This window comes from Amphibalanus amphitrite, unplaced genomic scaffold, assembly GCF_019059575.1.
Source record: "Amphibalanus amphitrite isolate SeventyFive unplaced genomic scaffold, NRLGWU_Aamphi_draft 000025F_arrow, whole genome shotgun sequence".
NCBI lineage: Eukaryota > Metazoa > Arthropoda > Thecostraca > Balanomorpha > Balanidae > Amphibalanus > Amphibalanus amphitrite.
In genome coordinates, this window is record NW_024881521.1 from 1,643,378 (window position 1) to 1,663,511 (window position 20,134).

The 20,134-nt window shown below is 47.5% G+C and overlaps 1 protein-coding gene and 1 long non-coding RNA gene across 4 annotated transcripts; both read right to left on the minus strand.

Annotated features, from left to right (window-relative positions):
* Positions 1–2: 2 nt before the first annotated feature.
* LOC122394520 lies at positions 3–15,683 on the minus strand. Of its 3 annotated transcripts, none has more exons than XR_006258884.1 (6): positions 15,656–15,683; positions 10,399–12,150; positions 9,526–9,954; positions 8,923–9,081; positions 8,137–8,302; positions 3–1,270 (listed from the first exon to the last, which is right to left on the minus strand). XR_006258884.1 is itself a non-coding variant. In XM_043391457.1 (6 exons), exons 2-5 carry the CDS (start codon positions 12,089–12,091, stop codon positions 8,139–8,141), a joined length of 2,445 nt encoding a protein of 814 aa, XP_043247392.1. In that variant the 5' UTR covers positions 12,092–12,150; positions 15,659–15,680; the 3' UTR covers positions 3–1,270; positions 8,137–8,138. The 3 variants fall into 3 exon arrangements, 2 of the variants coding, with proteins under 2 accessions (XP_043247392.1, XP_043247383.1); XM_043391457.1 differs by having other exon boundaries at positions 15,659–15,680; XM_043391448.1 differs by lacking the exon at positions 15,656–15,683 and adding an exon at positions 15,510–15,642.
* Positions 15,684–17,047: 1,364 nt separating this feature from the next.
* LOC122394532 lies at positions 17,048–19,813 on the minus strand. Its single transcript, XR_006258888.1, has 3 exons — positions 19,516–19,813; positions 18,439–18,803; positions 17,048–17,762 (listed from the first exon to the last, which is right to left on the minus strand). It is a non-coding gene; the product is annotated as an uncharacterized LOC122394532 (long non-coding RNA).
* Positions 19,814–20,134: the final 321 nt, after the last annotated feature.

Below are 20,134 nucleotides of genomic sequence, written 5' to 3' on the forward strand. Positions count from 1 at the left end.
CACACATTCGTTGAAGTCTATTGCAGTCATCAAGCATAACGCAATTGAGGTTCATTTATAACTACAGGGCGATCAATAAAAAAAATAACAATGAGTTAGCCCCCACGAGAGGCACAGCACATAATGTAACTACATGTAGATGCACGCTAACGATGTCCCAGCGAGACCTTGAAACTTGCAGAATTAAAAGGTGATTGGCGTTCATTTTTAATGCTCTTCGAATCAGTGAACAAGACACCACTCACGGCTTTACCACGATCAATTACCGTAAGAGTGACGGAAGGCAGAACCCTCGCCCGTGTGCATCATAAGCAATTTTATGAAAAAAGAATCTCTGAACCATGTGTCCAACTTCAGAATGGACAAAAATTACCAGGAGGCCGGAAAACGATTCTGGACATTTCTAGAACGATTTTAGTAGAAGGTTGAGAACTGCAGAACTGCTGCTTCTCTCGCTTCAGCTGCTCCACTGCTTCTTTTGTGATGTTTTCAATGATGATCATTTTAGAAGCGAGAACAAATCGGGACCATCGTTAACATGGTAAACAAGTAACAGTAATATGACAAAGATAAAGTATATTTTAAGCCAAACAGTTATCAACAGTTCTTATTCCTAAAAAAGTCAAACACCACTGAAAGTGCATCTTGTCGCAAAACCATGGAACCTTACTTAGTGGCTGTCATTCACTAACGTTGCCAGTGAAACAAAATGATTCTTCATAAATGAACTGCACCATCCACTATCCTTCCTTCGCTCTTAACACGTTAATATCTCATTCACAACGTAATTACCCATCCCATCATAAAACACAATAGCAGCATCGGGTACTCCAACACCCGCACGTTCACAACAGGTTCACACATTACGATCCATTTCAATCATACCGCTAACTAAAATAAGGCATTGGCATTTGGGGGATCTGAGCACTGAGCAGTTAACCGAAGTCGGGCGTAACACCCGGTGTCCTCTCCTTCCAGTGCCTCTTTGTGCCACTGCCCGAGCCATTGTCACATTCGCAGTCTGCCTGGCTATCCATTTGGTCCCACGCTGGCGGCCTTAAAAATCTTGAAGTAATGATTGCGCCAGTTGCACCGCACCCTCACACAGCAAGGAGTAACCGGATTTCATCAGGGACTCCTTGACGTACGAAATGACGTTCTGGGCGCTGCGAATTGCCTCGAAGTGATACACATCACACATTATGTCAGCTTGAGTCGAAACGTACTCACGAAGTGATCGCAGTAGCCGCATGCGATTTGAAAGCATCTCCTGTAACACAGCCAGGTGCAGGTTGTTTTGCAGGTTGTCCCAAGAGAAAATTGGTAATGGCCAGTAAAAAAGAACAAACGACTCGTAAAAAATGATTCCCACAATATTGTTAAAGACAAAGACTTGAGGAACAAGCATCTATATTGCACTCATCACAATGCTAAGGATAATTATATACCCTAATTTAAATAAATAAAAATTTAGAAATGATCTTCAATCACAATTTTGAACAGAAGGTGTCGTAACAAGCATTTTCAATGAACAATTTTCCATTAACCCTCGCCGGCACAAGGGGGGTGATTCAACCCCACAAAAGTTTTTCGCAAATAGCTCGCGTAAAATGCGGCCGACCACGATGAAACTTTCAGTACCCTCGCGTTGATCAATTTTACACCTACCCTGAAAATTTCATGACCCTGACCCAAATGACCTTTGACATGTGACCTACTTTTCGAGACCACTTTTTGTTTGGCCGTAATCGCGATTCGGCGTATGTCGGCTCGCAATAGCCGCGCATTTGCAGTCTTTTCGTGGTTTAAGGGTTCTGACATGTGATTTGATGTTGCTCCAATCCATTAGGGTGGATGTCAAGGTCACCTGAAGCTGAAGGTCAGGTCAGGTCATTGACCTTTGATGACCCCGGTCTACTTTTCGAGTTTTACATGTTTCTACGCTAGTTTTTGGAGCTGATATCGAATTTAACAACCGTTTGAACATTTACGAAGTAGTTTTGGTGCCTAAGTATTGTAATGAAGCTGTCAGAGGCGGTTGATACGTACTACGAATACCCGGCAGGACCTCCTACTCTACTGGTTGACCTGACCTGACCTGACCCGACCTGGCCTAAGTGCATAAAGACATCGTTTGTGATCAAAACTAGCATGATATTCGTGATCAGCACCCCGAAAAAACTGTAGCAGCCACACTTTACGACGTTCTAATAGGTCCTGATTTTCCCGACTTTTGGGTCATCGACCTGACCTGGAAGGTCAACCGATGACCTAGGACCTTAAAACTGGGTATCATCGGCTTCTTCTCGTCACGGGCAACACGCTCGTTTTTTTTCCGCGAAGCTCTAGGTCGATCAGGGGCCAAACGCGAGGGGGGGTCGTACCCTTATGCCGTCGAAGGACACCAATGACCAAATGGCCTGTGCCGGCGAGGGTTAAAGTATCTGAAATATTCAACATTGGTATGACAGCAAAACCTAAAAAAAACTGCCTATACCTAACAGACAAGGTTAGGTATCTAGAGGGTGTCTCAAAAGTTCGTTGACAGGTACCAGCCATGCTTTTTTTGTCAATAATTCTGAATCCACAAGAAATTAACGGCCGAAATTTTGCATGGGCATCGATACCAACCTTCCTCAAGCAGTCTCATTGTTTTCAAGCGCATTCGACCCTTCATGAGCTCACAAAAAGGGTTCACCTCTGACCATGGGTCAGGCATGAAAATGGAGGTCGCAAAATCGGGTCGGCTGAGAAACTCTGTTTCAGGAGTAATGGGAATGGTTAAGTCGGAAATGACACATGACCAGGCAAAGTGTTGGTGAGGATGAGTACCTACAACATGATTATCATCTAATAAAAACAGTGGCTTAAAATTTTTGAAGGATGAAACCATGCGAGACTAACAGCGTTTTGAACGGCTCTCGTACGGCAGCAGATTCGTGCTCCAGAAAGCAGCTAAAATGCAGTCATAACTCATAACTATTGAAAACTGACAAGAAGCTCACAGACAGAGGTTACCCAGTTTCAAAAATTGCAGGTCATCGTAAAATAAAGACAAAGTATCATTTAAAATGTTTATAATATCTAACGCTAATTTTTTTTTGGGGGGGGGGGAAATTACACGAAAATCGTCAATGCCAAGGACAACTGAACCTCCAAAAGTGTCCATTAATGTAAAGTTTTATCTTACGAAGTTTCAAGAGGCAGATCTGGAACAAATGGCTTTCTTTTAGACACAAAATCCCGATAAAACCGCACGATGGACAGGTTTTGGAAGTTTACAAAGCAGAACCTCTCCTGAGGAGAACACTCCGCAACCCAGCGAAGGTCTTGGCATGGGGAATGACGAACGTTTGGGATTTGCAAAATTTGGACAACGTGTCTAAGAAACAGATGGCCGTCACATTCTGCTATGATATGCTGCGAAAAATTTGCCCCTGGCGCTTCCCACTTGTTCAGGAATGGGGTTGTTTTGAAAAGGAAATGGTGCTTGGGATGTCGGCGCCAGTCATTCATGAAGGAGTTAGTGCCAGAGAAGACCTACAAAATACTCACGGATGGTGTCGATGCAAGCTGTCGGCTTTCAGGGAGAAGCGGATGTTGCCGGGGAGTTCGTCAAACCTAAATCCGACGCAGAAACTGCAGGGGATTCCCCTACAAGAGCTGGAAAGCTGGTGACCTTTTATCAGCCTCCGGCAGCCGACGCACCGTGGGGACTTATGCCATCCTAGCACGCATTAAGTGGCAAGTTAAAATATTTCGATTTCCACTTTTTTGTTATTCATTCCACGTAGAATTGTCCAGCGCATCCGAATCACACCTTAAATCGTCTGTAAAATGATTGTTTATGCCTCAAAAAACCTCTCAAAGTGTAGCTTCGTCCTGACCAGCGTCGTGCTACCTGCATACAGCGAAAAAGCACACTACAATAAAACGCCCTCTCACTCGTTTCCCTGAACAGCAGGTTATAGTTGCGACATGTTTTCATTATCTTTGACTTATAAGGAAGATGATGGTATGCACGAAAATTTCCAAAATTCATCCAAATGTATAATTTTTGACTGAAATGCTAAAAATGTTAAAATGCTTCTTGATTCAGAGAGTTGACAAGCAAACTATTGCCTTACAAAGTTTGATACGCGGTGTTACGCGTGGAAATGTATATCAAAATGTTCTCCAATAATTTCTGCATCGGGGGCAGCTCTCATTTTTTGCCGAAATTTGCCTAAACCAGTCACTATGAGACGTCAAAGCAGACGGTGCCGCGTGGTTCCTTACGCCCCGCCGGGCCGCGCCGCGGCGGGTTACCCGACCGCAGCACACCGCCTGGGGGTTTCCGGTCAGTATACAGGGTGTCCGGAAAGTCCTGGCGCTTCTTTTGGACGCCGTGTAACGCGCGCTGTGATTATTGGACATTCAGCCAATCATCACAGACATGACCCCTCGTTGATTGCTCAGCCAGAGGTCGTGTAAATATGACCTTGAAATCGTTTTCAGTGATGGGTAGATGGGCGAAGATGCGCCTTGTCGCTGAATGCCTGCGCGCGGCGGCCGGGTGCGACTTGAACGAGGCTCGAGTTGCAGCGCGATGCGGCGTTTTTCGATGAATGGTTTAGCAGGTAAAGGTTTATTTCGACTCGGGAATTCCTTAGAAAATATTCTCAGACCGTTTCGAACGCGATATGGGAACGGAGCAGCATTTCAGCGCGGCAATCGAAGAAAGTGCGGGGGTCTGATTGACAAAAATGTCCCATCATCTTCGTCAATGTCGAATAAATGAATAACAGGCTGGCCCACGAGGGGTTCCTGGACAGCCACATCAACCCGAGGGTCAAGACGACATGCCCTAAGGGTCACTTCGCATTTCAACAGCACAGAGCACCCTCCAACAACGCCGCTGTCATTCAAGCTAAACTGACAGAGGAGCTTGCCGGGCCAGATCACCGTGGCGAAATGAGATCAGGCCGCCTTATTCTCCTAACCTGACCCGCTCGACTAAGGCGTGCTACGCGTTTTGTAGAACAGGATCTAGGCCATTTCTCACCCCAACCTGGAGTCGCTAAAGACTCGCATCATGACAGCATGGGAGGACCTGGAAATGCCCCGCATCGTCAAAACCCGCAGACGCTTCCTCCCCTACGTCGAGGCCGTCGTCGGCGCCGGCGATGGTTACATTGAATGAGCACGTAGCGGAAGCATGTGGCTTGGTGTCCCTGGTCATTGTTTTGATCCATTGATTAGTATCTATGAACCAATGGCATTTGTTTTAGAAAATGTTGAAAAGCGCCAGAACTATCCGGACACCCTGTAGGAGTTGGGAGGAGGGAGGAAGGGGGTGATACCATGTTGACATTATTTTTCTATCGCCAAATGTTCTTTTTGAACAAAACAACAACACCCTTGCAACGCTGCGTCCATTTTATTGGTTATCACCGCCAATGTTCACCTTATTGAACTTCAGTACAGAGCTTTGATATAGGTAAATCGAAAAATGCTGTAACTTTGTAAAGTGAGGTTGGAGGTTTTTGGGGTGCTAATTACGAATTTCAAGCTAGTTTTGATCAAGGATGATGTTTTCATGCTAGGCCGGGTCAGGTCAGGCCCGACCAGTAGGTGTCTTGCCGGCTATCCATAGAAGGTAGGCGTCGATTACCTTTGACGCAGGGGCGTCGACGCATAAGGAAAACTGGTCCGACTTTTTCTCGGGGGGCCCCCACCGGTGGGGGCCTCCAGGTGTCGAACGGCTTCCCAACGTACATTTACATACATACATGAGCAGGGCCCCCCGAGCCGCAGTAGGGCCCCCGCGGTCTGCAGCAGGGGCCCCCGCGAGCCACAGCAGGGCACCGCCTAGTCGAAAAAGTGGTCCGACTAGTCGGAAAAGTCGGACCGGTGTCGACGCCCCTGCTTTGACGGCTTCGTAGCATGTTCCGTTAGGCACCAAAACTACTTAAATCTTCAAATGGATGTTAACCCTATTCCTGGCGGGGGGGGGGGGCCTCAGGAGCCCCCCCCCTGAGGTTTTTTGGTTATTTCTCCCAAACGCGTTGAGCTAGGAAGCTCAAATTTTCTGACTTTTCCTAAAAGGCTTCTACGCAACATGTCTGAAAATTTTGAGTTGATCTGACCTCAGGTCAGGTCACCAGAGGCGGTTTGGTGACCATACCTCAGAAAAGTTTGCAATCACGCCAGAGCTAGAGTTTTTGACCGATCAATTTCTTCTCTTCAGGGTTTAGTTAGGGTACCAGTATGTGCAATTTGTATATCTCGGAATTTTGATATCGGTGACCTAAGGTCAGGTCAATTTCGCGACCTCCCCATTATAAGTCAATGGGGGAAAAATCAACTCCCTGTTTTTACCACTAAAACGGGTCGGAATGGCCCCATATACCATACATGACTTCATATACGATCAACCTTCACTACCTTGAGGTCTGTTTTGCTGTTGGGCAGCTGTGAGGTCATGTGACGTCATCAAAGGTCACCAAAGGTTTTTGGCCAATAACTCCGTACAGGAACAAGATACAGACGCGTGGATGGTCTCATTGTGTTCAGCTCGTCAAGACGCATCGAATGATATACATGATGACCTCGAGGTCACGTGACCTGAGGTCAACCTTTGACCTTGACCTTTCGAGGTCAACATATATATCATTCGATGCGGATTGACGAGAGGATCACGATGATGCCCTTAGTTTGTTCCTATCTTGACTAATTCGAAAGTTATTCGAGAAAAACTCTCTCCATATCTAGCGCCGCCATTTTGACTTTTTCGACCCCTGTGACGTCATCTTTGACCTGACCTGAAAATGACCTTAGTAAAAATTGTAGATCTTGGCCGTGCGTATCCGATGCCGTTTACCGCTTGTCGCTATCTTGCTTCGTTCTCGAGATCTCAGGGGGGGGCCGAATCGGCCCCCCCGCCAGTTTCTTGTCCCGGCGGAGCCCGCCAGGAATAGGGTTAAGTTCGAAATAAGCTCCAAGCACTTATCTAGAAAAATCGTATAACTTGAAAAAGTCAACTAAGGTCAACTAAGGTAAATGACCTTGATTTGACCTTAACGTGACCTTAAAATGCAAAGAACAAACAGCATTTCATACCTTGGAGAGTTAACAACCACAACAAGACTGAAAACGCGCCGATAATGTGCGCTGATAAGCGCCAAATCGATACCAGCCTGACATGGTCTGGTGAAACAGGTCACAGGTCAAATTTTTATTAAGGTCAAGGTCATGAAATTTTAAGTGTGTGAGTAACATTGATCGAATCGAAGGTATAGAAAGTTTCGTCGTGATCCGCCACGTTTTGCTTGAGTTAGTATGCGAAAAGTCGAGGACAGAAGTCTGTGCGACCCCCTCCCCCTTTAAGTGCAACGACTAACAAAGTGCAAAGGTTAAGCCCGAAATGCCTTTTGGTGATTGGGCTAGACATGAACAAATATCTACTTCTAAAACGATTGTAGTTTCGTTCTACTTTTTTAACGCTTCCACGCCCTCGATGCATTGCTAGCCGAAAACGCTTCAGTGCTAAGTCCGTGGGGAGGGGGCGGGGGAGGGATGGGGTCAAACAGGAGAGCCAACCATGTTGTCAGGGATCATACACCCTAAGCCTAACCATTTGAAGGTGAAATAAAATTAGTTAAGGTAGCGGAGGATGCGATATAAATAAATTCGTGCTAGGATCGATAAAAACCCCACAGTGCGACGGAGCGACGAAAATCGGTATGGGCAAATGTTTTTGGAGATACAGCAAAGGGTTTGGTTTTCAACCTTCCGAATCAGTTGTCAAAGCATGCATATTTGTCTAGTGTACACACAGACACCAAAAACTTAGATTTTTTGGCCGGTTCTTATATGCTTTATTGGCATTGAAAACGTGTCAACGAGCTTTTGAGACACCCTGTAGTCTGTACTAAAAGGCAGTTTTTCTATGTAAGGCAGTAGCAATTTCCATGGGAACAATCATGTCCGTTTAATCAAACTCTCACCTCGCTGTTTGATATGTTATTGAAGAATGAGTGATATCGAGCGCGTGATAAAACTTGACAGGTTCAAATAAGTTCCACCTAACCACACCAGCATTAAGTTGATATGATTTATCCGATACGAATACTGCGAGAATATCGGTCATATTACCTTCACTTGGCTCTTCTTCGTCGGCCACGTTTGATGGTAGGTATGCGAGGATCTGATGGGCCACATGGCACCGCCTTGACTCGTGAGTAGAACGGCTCCTCTGTCGCCGATGGCTCTTCGATCGAGAGCTCGCTCGCAGGATCAGATTCGGTTGACGTGGCGATGCCTGGGAAGACAAATAGCACGAATCAGATGGCAGGCAAACCATAGCTAAAACGATGTGGCAACAGTGTCCCAAAAGTAGATTTTGGTTTGGGCGTCGGAGTGGTATATTCCTCCCGATAAAGAGGGCTGAGGGTGGACAACTGTCCGCCAGAGAGGCACCCAAAAAGGGCGGAAAACAGGGATATACAATTTATGCGTGAATGTCAAACCATCTAGGAGCTGTTTTAAGATAACTGTCAGTAAATGGAGTATAATGGTAAAATCAGCCAGCAAAATGTACGCACGCATGCTGTTATTGGTAGAATAGGGAACGATAATTGCTCTTGGAAGTTGGAGGTGAGGGTGGATTTTTTGGAGGGCATGTCACTAACTCACTACTCACTCCCCCACCATGAAACTATCAAATTTTGGGACACTACGTGGCGAGAGCGGAACAGAATACAACTAAAATAATGCGTAAAGAGGTCAGTGGATCAATGTCAGAATATCTTTGCATCAGATTTAGGAATCACCTTTTTCAAAAGCACCAGAATATCGAACATAACATGCAGGATAACAGCACAAACATTTATTTTCTCGCTGCATATTCATATTCGATGTAGTATGCACCGCGACACGAACCTGCCGACGGGCTGAGGGTGTCGTCAGAGCCGGCTGTGACACTAAATGTTGCGACCGGCATCAGAACAGCAAGCAGGGAGCCGCCCTCAGCATTCACCAAACGACGAGCTCGGCAGTCTAGGAGCTGGCCAGACTTCCCCAGGATTTTAAGAGGCAGATCTGACAAAGAAAAACGAATGTTAATAACTGATAAGAACAGAGAAAGACAAGCAATTTTACAAAGATGATAGTGGGAGTGATTTCACGAATCCCACTGTCGATGCTTTTGCCTGTAATTATGTCAGTAAGAAGCCCTTCATAGCGAGATGCGAGCGAGCACGGGTAAGCGAGATGAGGTTGCGAGTGCCCTTTTGTACCGCAATTACCGCATTTCCGCACCGGAGTTCCGCATTCGATTTGGGGTTCGAAGTTAGAGATATTTAACTGAATTTCGGTACAGTACAGTGTACAGTGTCTCGTCTAAAATAGCCTGATCCAGACGTTATGCGCTCCGTCATCCAAGTCAATGGCAGGTCAACATGCATCTCAATCCCCCATAAAAGCAAATGCGATACGAAAAACAACACGGAGCACGCTACTGCACAGTCAATATCACCAGCTTACCTGCGGGTACACCTTCTGGGACAGTGGCAGCGCTGTCGATAGCCATGTCCGTAGCGCTGGAAGAGATTTCCAGAGGATCCCCGGTCGAAAACGCTTCTTTCTCTTCGTGCTGCAGAAAAGACTCACTGCCGAGCACGGTTTCGCCGTGGTCTCTTCGTTGATGAGTCGCCACTGAGTTGTCCTGCGCCGGGTTACCTGCGGCTGAACCGTCTGGAACAGTGGCAGCGCTATTGATGGCCGGGTCCGTAGCGCTGGGAGAGATTTCCAGAGGATCCTCAGTCGCGAACCTCCTCTCCACGTCCAGCCGAAGAGATCCACCGCCGAGAACGGTTTCGCCGCGGTCTCTGCGCAGATAAGTCACCACTGAGCCGCCCTTTGTGACTTTCATCGATGAACGGGGATGAGTTCCGCCGAACCCATTCGGAAGAGCTGTGAACAAAATGTCAGCGCCATGTAACATACACACATAACGCATAACATAACGCCATAACATACACTCGTATAATGTAGGTGCCGCTTAAAATTGATGCGAAGTGTTCAGTGTCTTGTGATAATTTGACCATTACTCGCCCCATAGGTGCAGAATCGTGCCGAACTGGGGGAGCTAGGGCCCAGCAAATCCGTCGCCGTCCTATCGGTGACCTTGACCTCCGACGTCTGTTGCGGCTCCAAAGCCAAGCCGGAGTGGAATTGGGAGAGTTCGAGCATCCCCAGTTGAGCACAATTCTCCACTTTTGACTCGCCCGCCTGGAGCATACTTTTTATGCATCATTTGAGTGTCAAGAGTAGTTCGATACCTGATACAAGGAATATAGCTACCATGGATGCTGGGTAGACACTAGACATGTAGCTATCCGCAGCAGGCATACTTACATTCCATTTCTACCTTTGGACGTCCAGGTCCTCGACGGACAGGCTTGACTTGCTTGACTTTGGGAACTTGTCGCCGTTTTCTGGGTTTGACGATTGTTTCGAAATCGGTCGGCTTCGGCAGCGACAGCCATGGTTCTTGCGTCTTGCGATCTCTTTGGGAGCGCCTGGGTGGCGCACTGTGCTTGCCTCGTCCGGGTTCATCACCCTGCCGTTCGACAGTATCCGGAGTGCTCTCCTCCAGCGAACTATCCTTCCACACACAAGAGAATTGGCAGTATTTGTGATCTAAGGCAGCTCTTCTGTGCTTCGGAAAGTAGCTAGGCGCCGGTCGTCGCCACCGCAAGGTTTGCTGGAAAAACTTGCGCAGAAAACTTTTCGTGCACGCGTCCAGTTCAGCGCGTAGGCCATTCCGCATTTGTGATAGGTGCTTACAAAGAACATTGATGCACCATCGCGGCGTGCATAGAGAGTCACGCACTGCCAGTGAGAAAAGGTATCCTTTGGAGACGGTGACAACATCGTTATCGATACGGATGCCACCGGCAATTTTCAGGTCTTCATTCAGAGAGCGCGGGAGGACGACATCAGATGGTTGTGCGATGGTACCTAGCGAATTGTTGGTAACTGCATGTTCCCTCGCTGTGTTCGCTTGCTCCGTGCACAAGGTAATCTCATCAGATTTTTCCCTACATGTGGACTCACTGACTGGCTCCTCTTTGATGCACGCCAGCTCGTTAACTATCTCCACGTCTGATGGCTCACCAGTAACAGGTTTCACAGACGGTGCACAACTTTCTGACTGAATAATGCAACGCATTCCTTCAGTAGACACGCCAAAGCTCTCAGAGCGATTTTCCAATTGCTCACCGCTACTCTCATCCATCTCACTGGTGCACAACGATTGATGGCTAGTGGTTTCACTCAACGCTCGCCAGTTGACTTCATCGCCATCGTCAGGGCCTATGAACTCTGGGGGCTCATCGTCCTCCTCCAGGCTATCCTTGCCAAAGGTCGTACCTTGCATCGGCACAGTGAGCCGTTCGGAGGCCACTTCACGGATGCCGCCGTGATTTGCGTCCGGAGCCCTCCAGTAGCATCGGAACTGAACAAAGAATTTTTGGTATCGTGCCACACAATAAAGGCGCCCGCCTTCGGAGCGAGTCCTCAAATTGTCGTGGATCGCTTTCAGCACCCTGTTCAGATATCTAGCCGTAGCATTATCAAATTCCGCACGGAGGCCGTCTTCTGACAAATGTTCACGTAGCTCAGCCAAAAAATCACGGCCTCGTAGACAGCCGGTACTCATTGACAGTAAGTATAAGAACCGTTTTGAAACTGTAACGATGTTGTTGGTGACTTTAATGCCTCCAGGAACACTTACGTTCCGAACGCACCGTGGAAGGCGAATGTCAACGCCTTCATTGCACGCCCTCAGTTCGGTTCCCGATGACAGATTCGAGCTGACCTCATGTGCATTTTTGGAACAGATGGACTCTCTCACCTGCCCTTTGTCATCCCCTTCACAAAAGTCCGTCAACACCTTCTCAACTCGACCAACTTTGCACAACCTACTCATGTCACCATCCATGTCACTATCCACTAGTTCACCAGACACATCTTGGCGTTTAACATGCACATCTGATTCTTCCATGTTAACAAACTCGGCTTCTTTTGGTATACCTACTTCCGTCATCACACATGTTTACTGCGTTATCCTCTTGAGGCAGTAAGCACCTAATAAAAGTTCCAAACCTATAACAAGGAGACAGTCAGTCAATGATGTCAAGAGACAGTCAAAAATGCATAGTGACGGACACATTTGTCATTCCTCTTCATTACAAAAAAAAAGATAGGAAATGTTACATGTTAATTGATAATTGATATATGAGCCCGCGCCCGCTGGAGGTCCTGGATTTCCATGCCCTGCTGGGGGGGGGGGGGGGGAACATCCCTCCCTAACTCGGCTCCTGGGCCACGTAACGACACGCGGTAAGCGCCATTCGAAAGGACGTCTAAAACTAGATGCCGGCAGCGCTCGTGCGTTGCCTTGGGCCAGAATTGGAGGATCCATAGCCCAATGACTTCATCAATAGCGGCTGCGCCATGCCATCTTTCTGTTTCTAATAGCGTGTGTCTAGTTCTATCAGTGTACCGACTTTTGTGTCGCTAGATCGACGTTTCCCGGGATCAGAGGATCCCTCGTCAAAACCGTTATCCGCCCCCCGCACGCGCAGCTTGCACCCCTCGGATATTATCTCGCCAGAATGTCGTGATCAAATGTATTCTTCTTATGACCTGCAAGTTTTGAACCAGTTAGAGCTGCCGTTTACCCTGCAGGCGTGGCAACGTACGAAGGGGTGCAATCGGCTTGCACGTGCATAGCTCATGCACCACAGAGTTTAGTTCAACCAAATGTGCATTATTTTGGAGGCCTTGCCTGGGACTACCATTGAACCGATTTTGAGGTTGACAGCTTAAAATTTCTTTGAGCCAGAGGACCTCACGTCAAAACAGTTTTCCGACCCCAGCACGTGCAGCCTGCACCCTTCGCAGACGGTGACCCCCCTGGTAACACCTTGAACCAGTTTCCAGTTTGAACCAGTATGGCTTTGCCCGTGACCTCGGGTTGACCTGTAGCCTTGACAAAAAATTTCGTGTCACCGAAACTTTGAAGCGGAATAGCATGTGCCACGAAGCACCGAGCGAACCGAGGCCAGCACCAAAAGTTTACCTCGCCGGAGACGAATCAAACGGTCCCACTTTCGTCCCGATCAGTCCACCCATTTTGACTCCAGGTCCAAAAAAGCTTGGACAAACTCACATACTCACTCACTCACTGACAAACAGGTTCAGCCGAACTTTTTTTCAGCGACCCACCAATGGGAATTTCCGGATGCAAAAGCATGCTATCGCATGCTTTTGATCCTCCAATTCTGGATAAGGGCGAAATCACTTCAGTCATGCTTTGGGTCAAGTCAACAGAGGCCATCAAAGATAAATTGTTGCCTATTTCAACATTCTTCGAAACACCGGCACATAACTCGGGAACCAAAAGACCTACAGCGCCGCGAAAAATCACATTCGATAACCCTATAACAGTTTTTCTATAATGTATTCTCAAATTTGACCTCAGGCCAACAGTATAGCCTCCAGAGGGCAACAACTCAAAATATAGCCGTTTTACGGAAAATGTTTTCTTCAATAATATTTTTCTTTTTTACTCAGGAGAGTTACGACCTTTCTTTTGCCAGCATCGTGTTTTTTTTTTTCTCATGGAGGCGCGTCAAATTAACTATCATTTGACCTTGAAAGGTCAACTTGAAAAATTTGACCTCAGGCCAAGGTCATAACCTGACCGAAAAAGGTGACGCTGCATATCAGTCGATCCGTATCTTGGAGCCGAACACATCTAAGGCGTTTTCATCAAACTGAATAGGAAAATTGTACCCGTGACTCCTCTGTATGCCCCTGAGGTCATCTCAGGTCATGAAAGGTCATCAACAGTTTTTTTAAACTATAACTTAACTTGCGCTCAAATTTGGCACATCGCTGGAGACCGGTTGGTAGGGTGCAACCATAAATTAGTTCAAGGTACCCACTTGCAATTTCGCACATGCAAGGCCCACCCTCTCGCGCGCTCCGTTGGTCGCCTCAAAAGGCGTTTTATTGGTACTAAGAAATTTCTGTTAACCCGCGCACCGAGGGTCTGCGCCAGCTTAGAACCGACGGTGGGGGGGGGGGGGGCAGTTGACCCCCCCTGAGATCTCGAGAACGAAGCAAGATAGAGACAAGCGGTGAACGGCATGGGGTAGTGGGTACGCACAGACAAGGTCCACAATTTTTACGTCATTTTTAGGTCAGGTGAAAGATGACGTCACAGGGGTCAAAAAGTCCAAATGGCGGCACTTTGTGGAGGCATGTTGATTGGCAGCATATTGAGGAGTTTTCTCGAATAACTTTTGAAGTACCGTAAAATGGGGTGTTAAGGGACAGTGGGGTGTTAAGGGACAGTTGCATGGGAAAAACTTTGAGTCATATTAACTTCCTAATTTGAGAAGCTTCAATAAAAACTTCAGTGTGGTAGTTGACACTGTTTTGCTCTTGACCATAGGAGAAAATGGTATGGTTTTTCATGCAAGTGATTTGGTTCAAAAATGGATTTGAAAATCATGCTACATTTTCACAAAATTGAAACATCTCCAAAACTTTGTGTGTACCACATAAACTAGTGGGTGTACAGGGAAAATGGATGCATAGGTGTATTGTCACATGTATTGCACATGTTTCCTGAAAAACTTGTGCAAATCCACCCATTCATTTATCATCCTCTTCCTCTTTTCCGGATACATGCATATTTTGAGGTGCACGTGGGGTGCTAAGGGACAGGGAAGAAAAATAAAAAATAAAATCTAAATATAATTTAATTAAGTAGGCATGGAAAACACCAAATTCCACATAAAATGCTGGCAAGTTCATGCTTTTATCTCTAACACATCTTAAGTTATGTAACAAAACATCTCAACACTCTCTTTTACAATGATGGGTCAATGGAGACTGATGTAGGTAAATGTGATGTCATCATAAAAAGGCTAAAACAAAGAGGGCAACATAATGACAAGTGACTAGCTTCAACATGGGTTTTTATTGATGACAGAAGGGTACTTTTTGGTTCTGTTTACCTTATAATTAGCACTTTTTCCACAACCACAAACTGCATTACACGTAATTGGCTAAAAAGGTCATTAGTGGTGAATGAACCTGACTTGTTTTGTGACAGAATATGCAAAACATTTCAATAAATAAATTGTGTGCCCTTCCACACCCCAATTGTGGGCATTTGATGACCATTTCTTGGAATAATATAGGTGTCCCTTAACACCCCACATTGGGGTGCTAAGGGACAGTGATGAAAAATAATAAAAAAATATATGCAGGTATAAATCTTAAAAACTTTAACGTGGCAGGCATGTAAAGCACCAAATTCCACATAAAATGCTGACAATTTGATGCTTCTTTCTCCAACCCTTCTTGAGTTATATAACAAAACACCTTCAAACTGTCCCTTAACACCCCGTTTTACGGTAGCCAAGCTAGGAACAAACTAATGGCACCATCGTGATCCTCTCGTCAATCCGCATCGAATCATATATGTGTTGACATCGAAAAGTTAATGTCAAAGGTTGACCTCAGGTCACGTGACCTCAAGGTCAACATGTATATCATTCGATGCGCCTTGACGAGCTGAACACGCTGCGACCACCCGCGCGACTGTATCTTGTTCCTGTGAGGAGTTAGGGGAAAGTGGGGAAAGACGGGCACCAGGGAGACACCGGTTGGTCACGTGACTCAGAAACAAAAATCAGCTGATAGAGTGGCGGAATTGCCGTAATCAAACACGAATAATTCCGGACGATAGAGCGGCAGTATAGGAGTTATCTTCACATCAGGCAAACATTGCAATGTTTTATCATTCTATGATGAAGAAACGTTCATAAATCATATATTTCTTCGATGATTACTGCCGCAACCGACACGCACATATCGTAGCCAGCGCATAAAGCTGTGCTTTGCGATATTAAATGTAAAGAAAAGCATTCTATATCCTGCTTCAACCTTCTACTTACGCTTTTATAATTACGACAGCGACACCATACGGCCTATCGACGCTATGCAACTCCATGGAGTGTCCGGCCGCACTCTGCCGAGTGTGCCGGGATCAGAGGCGGACCATCCGGGGCACGTCCAGCTGCACTGCCCGGTCGCTGGGAGGGCGACACCTAGCGCTGCTCTGGCCGCTCGCTTCCGTGCACAACTTAGCTACCTGGCTACGCCTGTGGGAGGGGAGGGAGAAAACCAACAACAGTCTGATGAGCCAATGGAGTCTGCGAGCCGCGCCAATCAGCACCCTTCCGCGCGCAGACGGGAGCTAGAGCTATTCATCTCCTTTCCTGTTTTCGCTGGTCCACCGTCCGCCAGTCACCAGCATCGTTCCGTGCTCTCCATCGTCGCGATTCGGCCGTGTTGTCCTTTGTGCGTCAGCAACGACAGTGAGAGAGAGAGAGAGAGAGAGAGAGAGAGAGAGAGAGAGAGAGAGAGAGAGAGAGAGAGAGAGAGAGAGAGAGAGAGAGAGAGAGAGAGGGAGAGAGAGAGAGAGAGGGAGAGAGGGTGAGAGAGAGAGAGAGGGTGAGAGAGAGAGATAGAGAGAGGGTGAGAGAGAGAGAGAGAGAGAGAGAGAGAGAGAGAGAGAGAGAGAGAGAGAGAGAGAGAGAGAGAGAGAGAGAGAGAGAGAGAGAGAGAGAGAGAGAGAGAGAGAGAGAGAGAGAGAGAGAGAGAGAGAGAGAGAGAGAGAGAGAGAGAGAGAGAGAGAGAGAGAGAGAGAGAGAGAGAGAGAGAGAGAGAGAGAGAGAGAGAGAGAGAGAGAGAGAGTCTCGGATCACGCCAGACAAGACAGCCACATGGGTATCTATTTATTTACTTTCCAGTGATCGCAAGCGTTTAGTTGTTTGGAACCGGGTGTGATCAGTATTTGACGCATTTCTGTGATCTGTATGATAAACCTGGAAACAAATAGTGAAATATATCCACTTTAATTCACATATCGCTTTTGATTCATGGTACGGCTGCTTGATTTTGCCACAGCGTATATAGTATATACACAGCCGATCTCGGCATGCTTCTGTTCCAGAACAGCAGCTGCAGTGGACACCAAAAATTCATTCATGTTCTGACAACTTATTCCAAAGATACACATATTTTACGACGAACGTTCCAGAGAAAGTATTTTCTCGCTCACAGATGCTCAGCAAGAAGCGCGCGATTTATTGCAACTAGCACGCTCACGATTTCTAAAATAGCGCTGGCCAAAATCTGCCCCTTACATCCAAATATAATAATCTTAACTCCAGTATCTGTCTTAGTTATTACTTATTAGCGCATCGAGAGTGAATGATACCACGGCATAGCCGTCATATTACATAGCACAAATTGCGAGACGACGTCGAGACCCGTATCAGCGTATCCTTCACATCCGGGTGTCTCGCCTCCACTCTCAATCAACCCTGACACACCATCAACCGAGCCACGTCGGCTCCGACCATCTTGATCTCAGCACTGAAATATGATGGCCGTCATTTAATCCTATCCGTCAGCGCGCACTACACCCGAGCTCAGCCTTAAGTACCCTGTGCGACCTTCTTCGGATGACGCCTCGGAGCATGGCGCTTGCTTGCACCTGGATGCTTAGAGCCTCTTGTTCGTGTACGGCCATTATCATTTCAGGAGTCGGATGATCTCGGCGGTGGCGGCGCTGGTCACCGTGGAGCCGTTGGAAGACACCGTCAGCTCGAGCGCCCGCGACCAGTGACCTGTAAAGCAGCGAGTCGCGGCACGTTAAGACGACCGTCACGTTTCAGTCACGAAGGCCGTTATAGAAGTCACGGCGGCCGTCATATACCAGCCGCGGCGACCGTCACATAGCAGTCACGGTGACCGTCACAGGTCACGACGGTCGTCAAATACCACTATGAGCCACGGCGACCACGATTCATAGCTCATCATGTTTCCTGTCGCACACTCAGCTATAATAACAGTACATTAGCCTGTACAGTGTACAATCTGTCTTAAAAGTACCGCGCAAAGTGACGGTGGATCCATCATGCCTGACCGAGGAAGGGCCTACTAAATTTGAGTCACTGAAGCAATTTACATCCTCATCCATTCCTTAGGTCAATTGGTTCGGTGACTTTCAAATTATAGCAGGCCCTACCTCAGTCAGGCTTGATGGAATATGGATCCACCCTCACTTTGCGCGGTACTTTTAAGACAGACTGTACACACATTTCTCACTCGATAAATTGAAGCCCGAACCTGAGACCCATCATACGTCACGACACTTGCAAGTTGCAACGGCACCTGCATTAGCAGACATCCCATCCCGGCAACACATAAAGTTCCCCCAAGCAACCCACCTAGGGTCACTGACCTAGTAACGAAGCAGGACACAGCTGACCTGTGGATGCGTTGGTTGACACAATTACTGACCTGGACATAATGTGATCGTTTCTGATCAATGTCGATACGCGCGCCGGCGTATCGACGCCGTCGGCGAGCGGGACGCGGTCGGCTGGCAGGGCGCCGTCGGCGGGTGGGCCGGCGTCGGTCGGCGTTAAGGTCGGCGAGCCTCGTTCGGCTATGTATGTATGTATGTATGTATTGACACCAAAAGCCTTCCACATATGGCGTGGCGATTATGTGGAACCGGATCACCTTCGGCCGGCGAGCGACCGTCGGTCGTCGGGCCACCATCGGCGGGCAGAACGCCGTTGGCTGGCGGAAGCCCGTTGGCTGGCGGGGAGCTGTCGGTGAGCAGGCCATCGTTGGCAGTCCCATCGTGGTCGCGTGGCGCTCTGAAACACAGTAAAGAGTTAATGACTCATTAGGGACCATATTATTTTCAAGTCCTATGCTGAATATCCCTAAGGTAATCTATTTAACTCACCAAGAAATATTCAGAGCATTCACTGGAAGCATAGTCATGCAAGTAGGCCTTTAACTGCAATGCTATATTTTTTCCTTATGACACAATATGCCATGCCATTCAAACAGCCCATTATGGTCAAACAGCAGACTGAGTGGAGCATAAAGCAATTAATCTGGTTGTAACTTGTAACACCGAAGGATTGTACAGTGAAGGATAGGTGGTGCCTGACGGCCTTCAATGACAGGTTCAGGCTCTGGAGCTGGTCCTGGATCTGACTCAGCTGACTGCCTGAGGGTGGAGGGCAGAGGAGGACGCAGGTCGGGTTATATTGGCAGATGTTGAACAGTGATTGGTCACAACCATTTACCTATAAATTGATAAATTCACATATTGATGGGAAATGCATGTATGGGACCACGCCTCCAGCAGACGGCCAAGGAGGTCGCCCCTGGGCCCGCCTCGGCTCTTGGACCACAGCGACAACCGGCCCCGATCGACCTGTGGTCGACCGGTGACCGGTCACAGTCATCACGCCACTCACCGAGAACGGGGGGACGCCATTATCACCTATCAGGGGGCAGGTAACACAATTGGCATTATATCACTGCCCTACAGAGTCGGTGGGATGCACAACTGACCTGGAGATGACGTGATTGTTTCTGGACAATGTCTGTATGCGCGCCTCGTAGGTGGTGATAACACGCTGCCATTTCTGCTGGGTGACGTCCGGCCCACAGCTGGATCGAACCGCGCTGTCTCCAGAACCACCGCCAGATACAACCTGGTGGATAGGATGATAACTCAAGAACCACACAACACACAATGAAAACAAAGGCGACAGCAGCGCATAATGACGATCTTATATCATTTCGCTTATTCAATGTCACCACAGGTTGCAAACACTACATTTTACTAGTCAGACTCCCATGGTGGGCTGATGTGCCTTGCTAGCTGTACTCCGAATGTAAGACTTTCCAAATGTAACTTAAGTAAATGTAAAAAATCAACAAATAACTTGTCTAGAAATAATGTTGCTAGTCTAAAACCAGCTCGAGCTCCCCCCCCCCCCCCCACCAAAAAGGCACCCAGGAGCACATGAACACCAATGCACAATCACCTGCACAACACAGCACATGCTCAAGGATGCCTGGTGCATGGTGGGGTTTGTAGGTCTACACAGCAATTCATGCTTAGCATGGGCTCTGGCTCAATTCTGCCACATTTATGCAGGGCATACTGGTACACTGGACTTGGAGG

What these genes read in the sequence shown, in the direction of transcription:
- LOC122394520 (XM_043391457.1), bottom strand. Translation starts at nt 12,091, where the DNA reads ATGACGGAAGTAGGTATACCAAAAGAAGCCGAGTTTGTTAACATGGAA. An exon ending in CCCAGAAGGTGTACCCGCAG is followed by an intron (nt 9,082 to 9,525) that starts GTAAGCTGGTGA and finishes TTTCTTTGTCAG; the next exon opens with ATCTGCCTCTTAAAATCCTG. An exon ending in CACCCTCAGCCCGTCGGCAG is followed by an intron (nt 8,303 to 8,922) that starts GTTCGTGTCGCG and finishes TTGTCTTCCCAG; the next exon opens with GCATCGCCACGTCAACCGAA.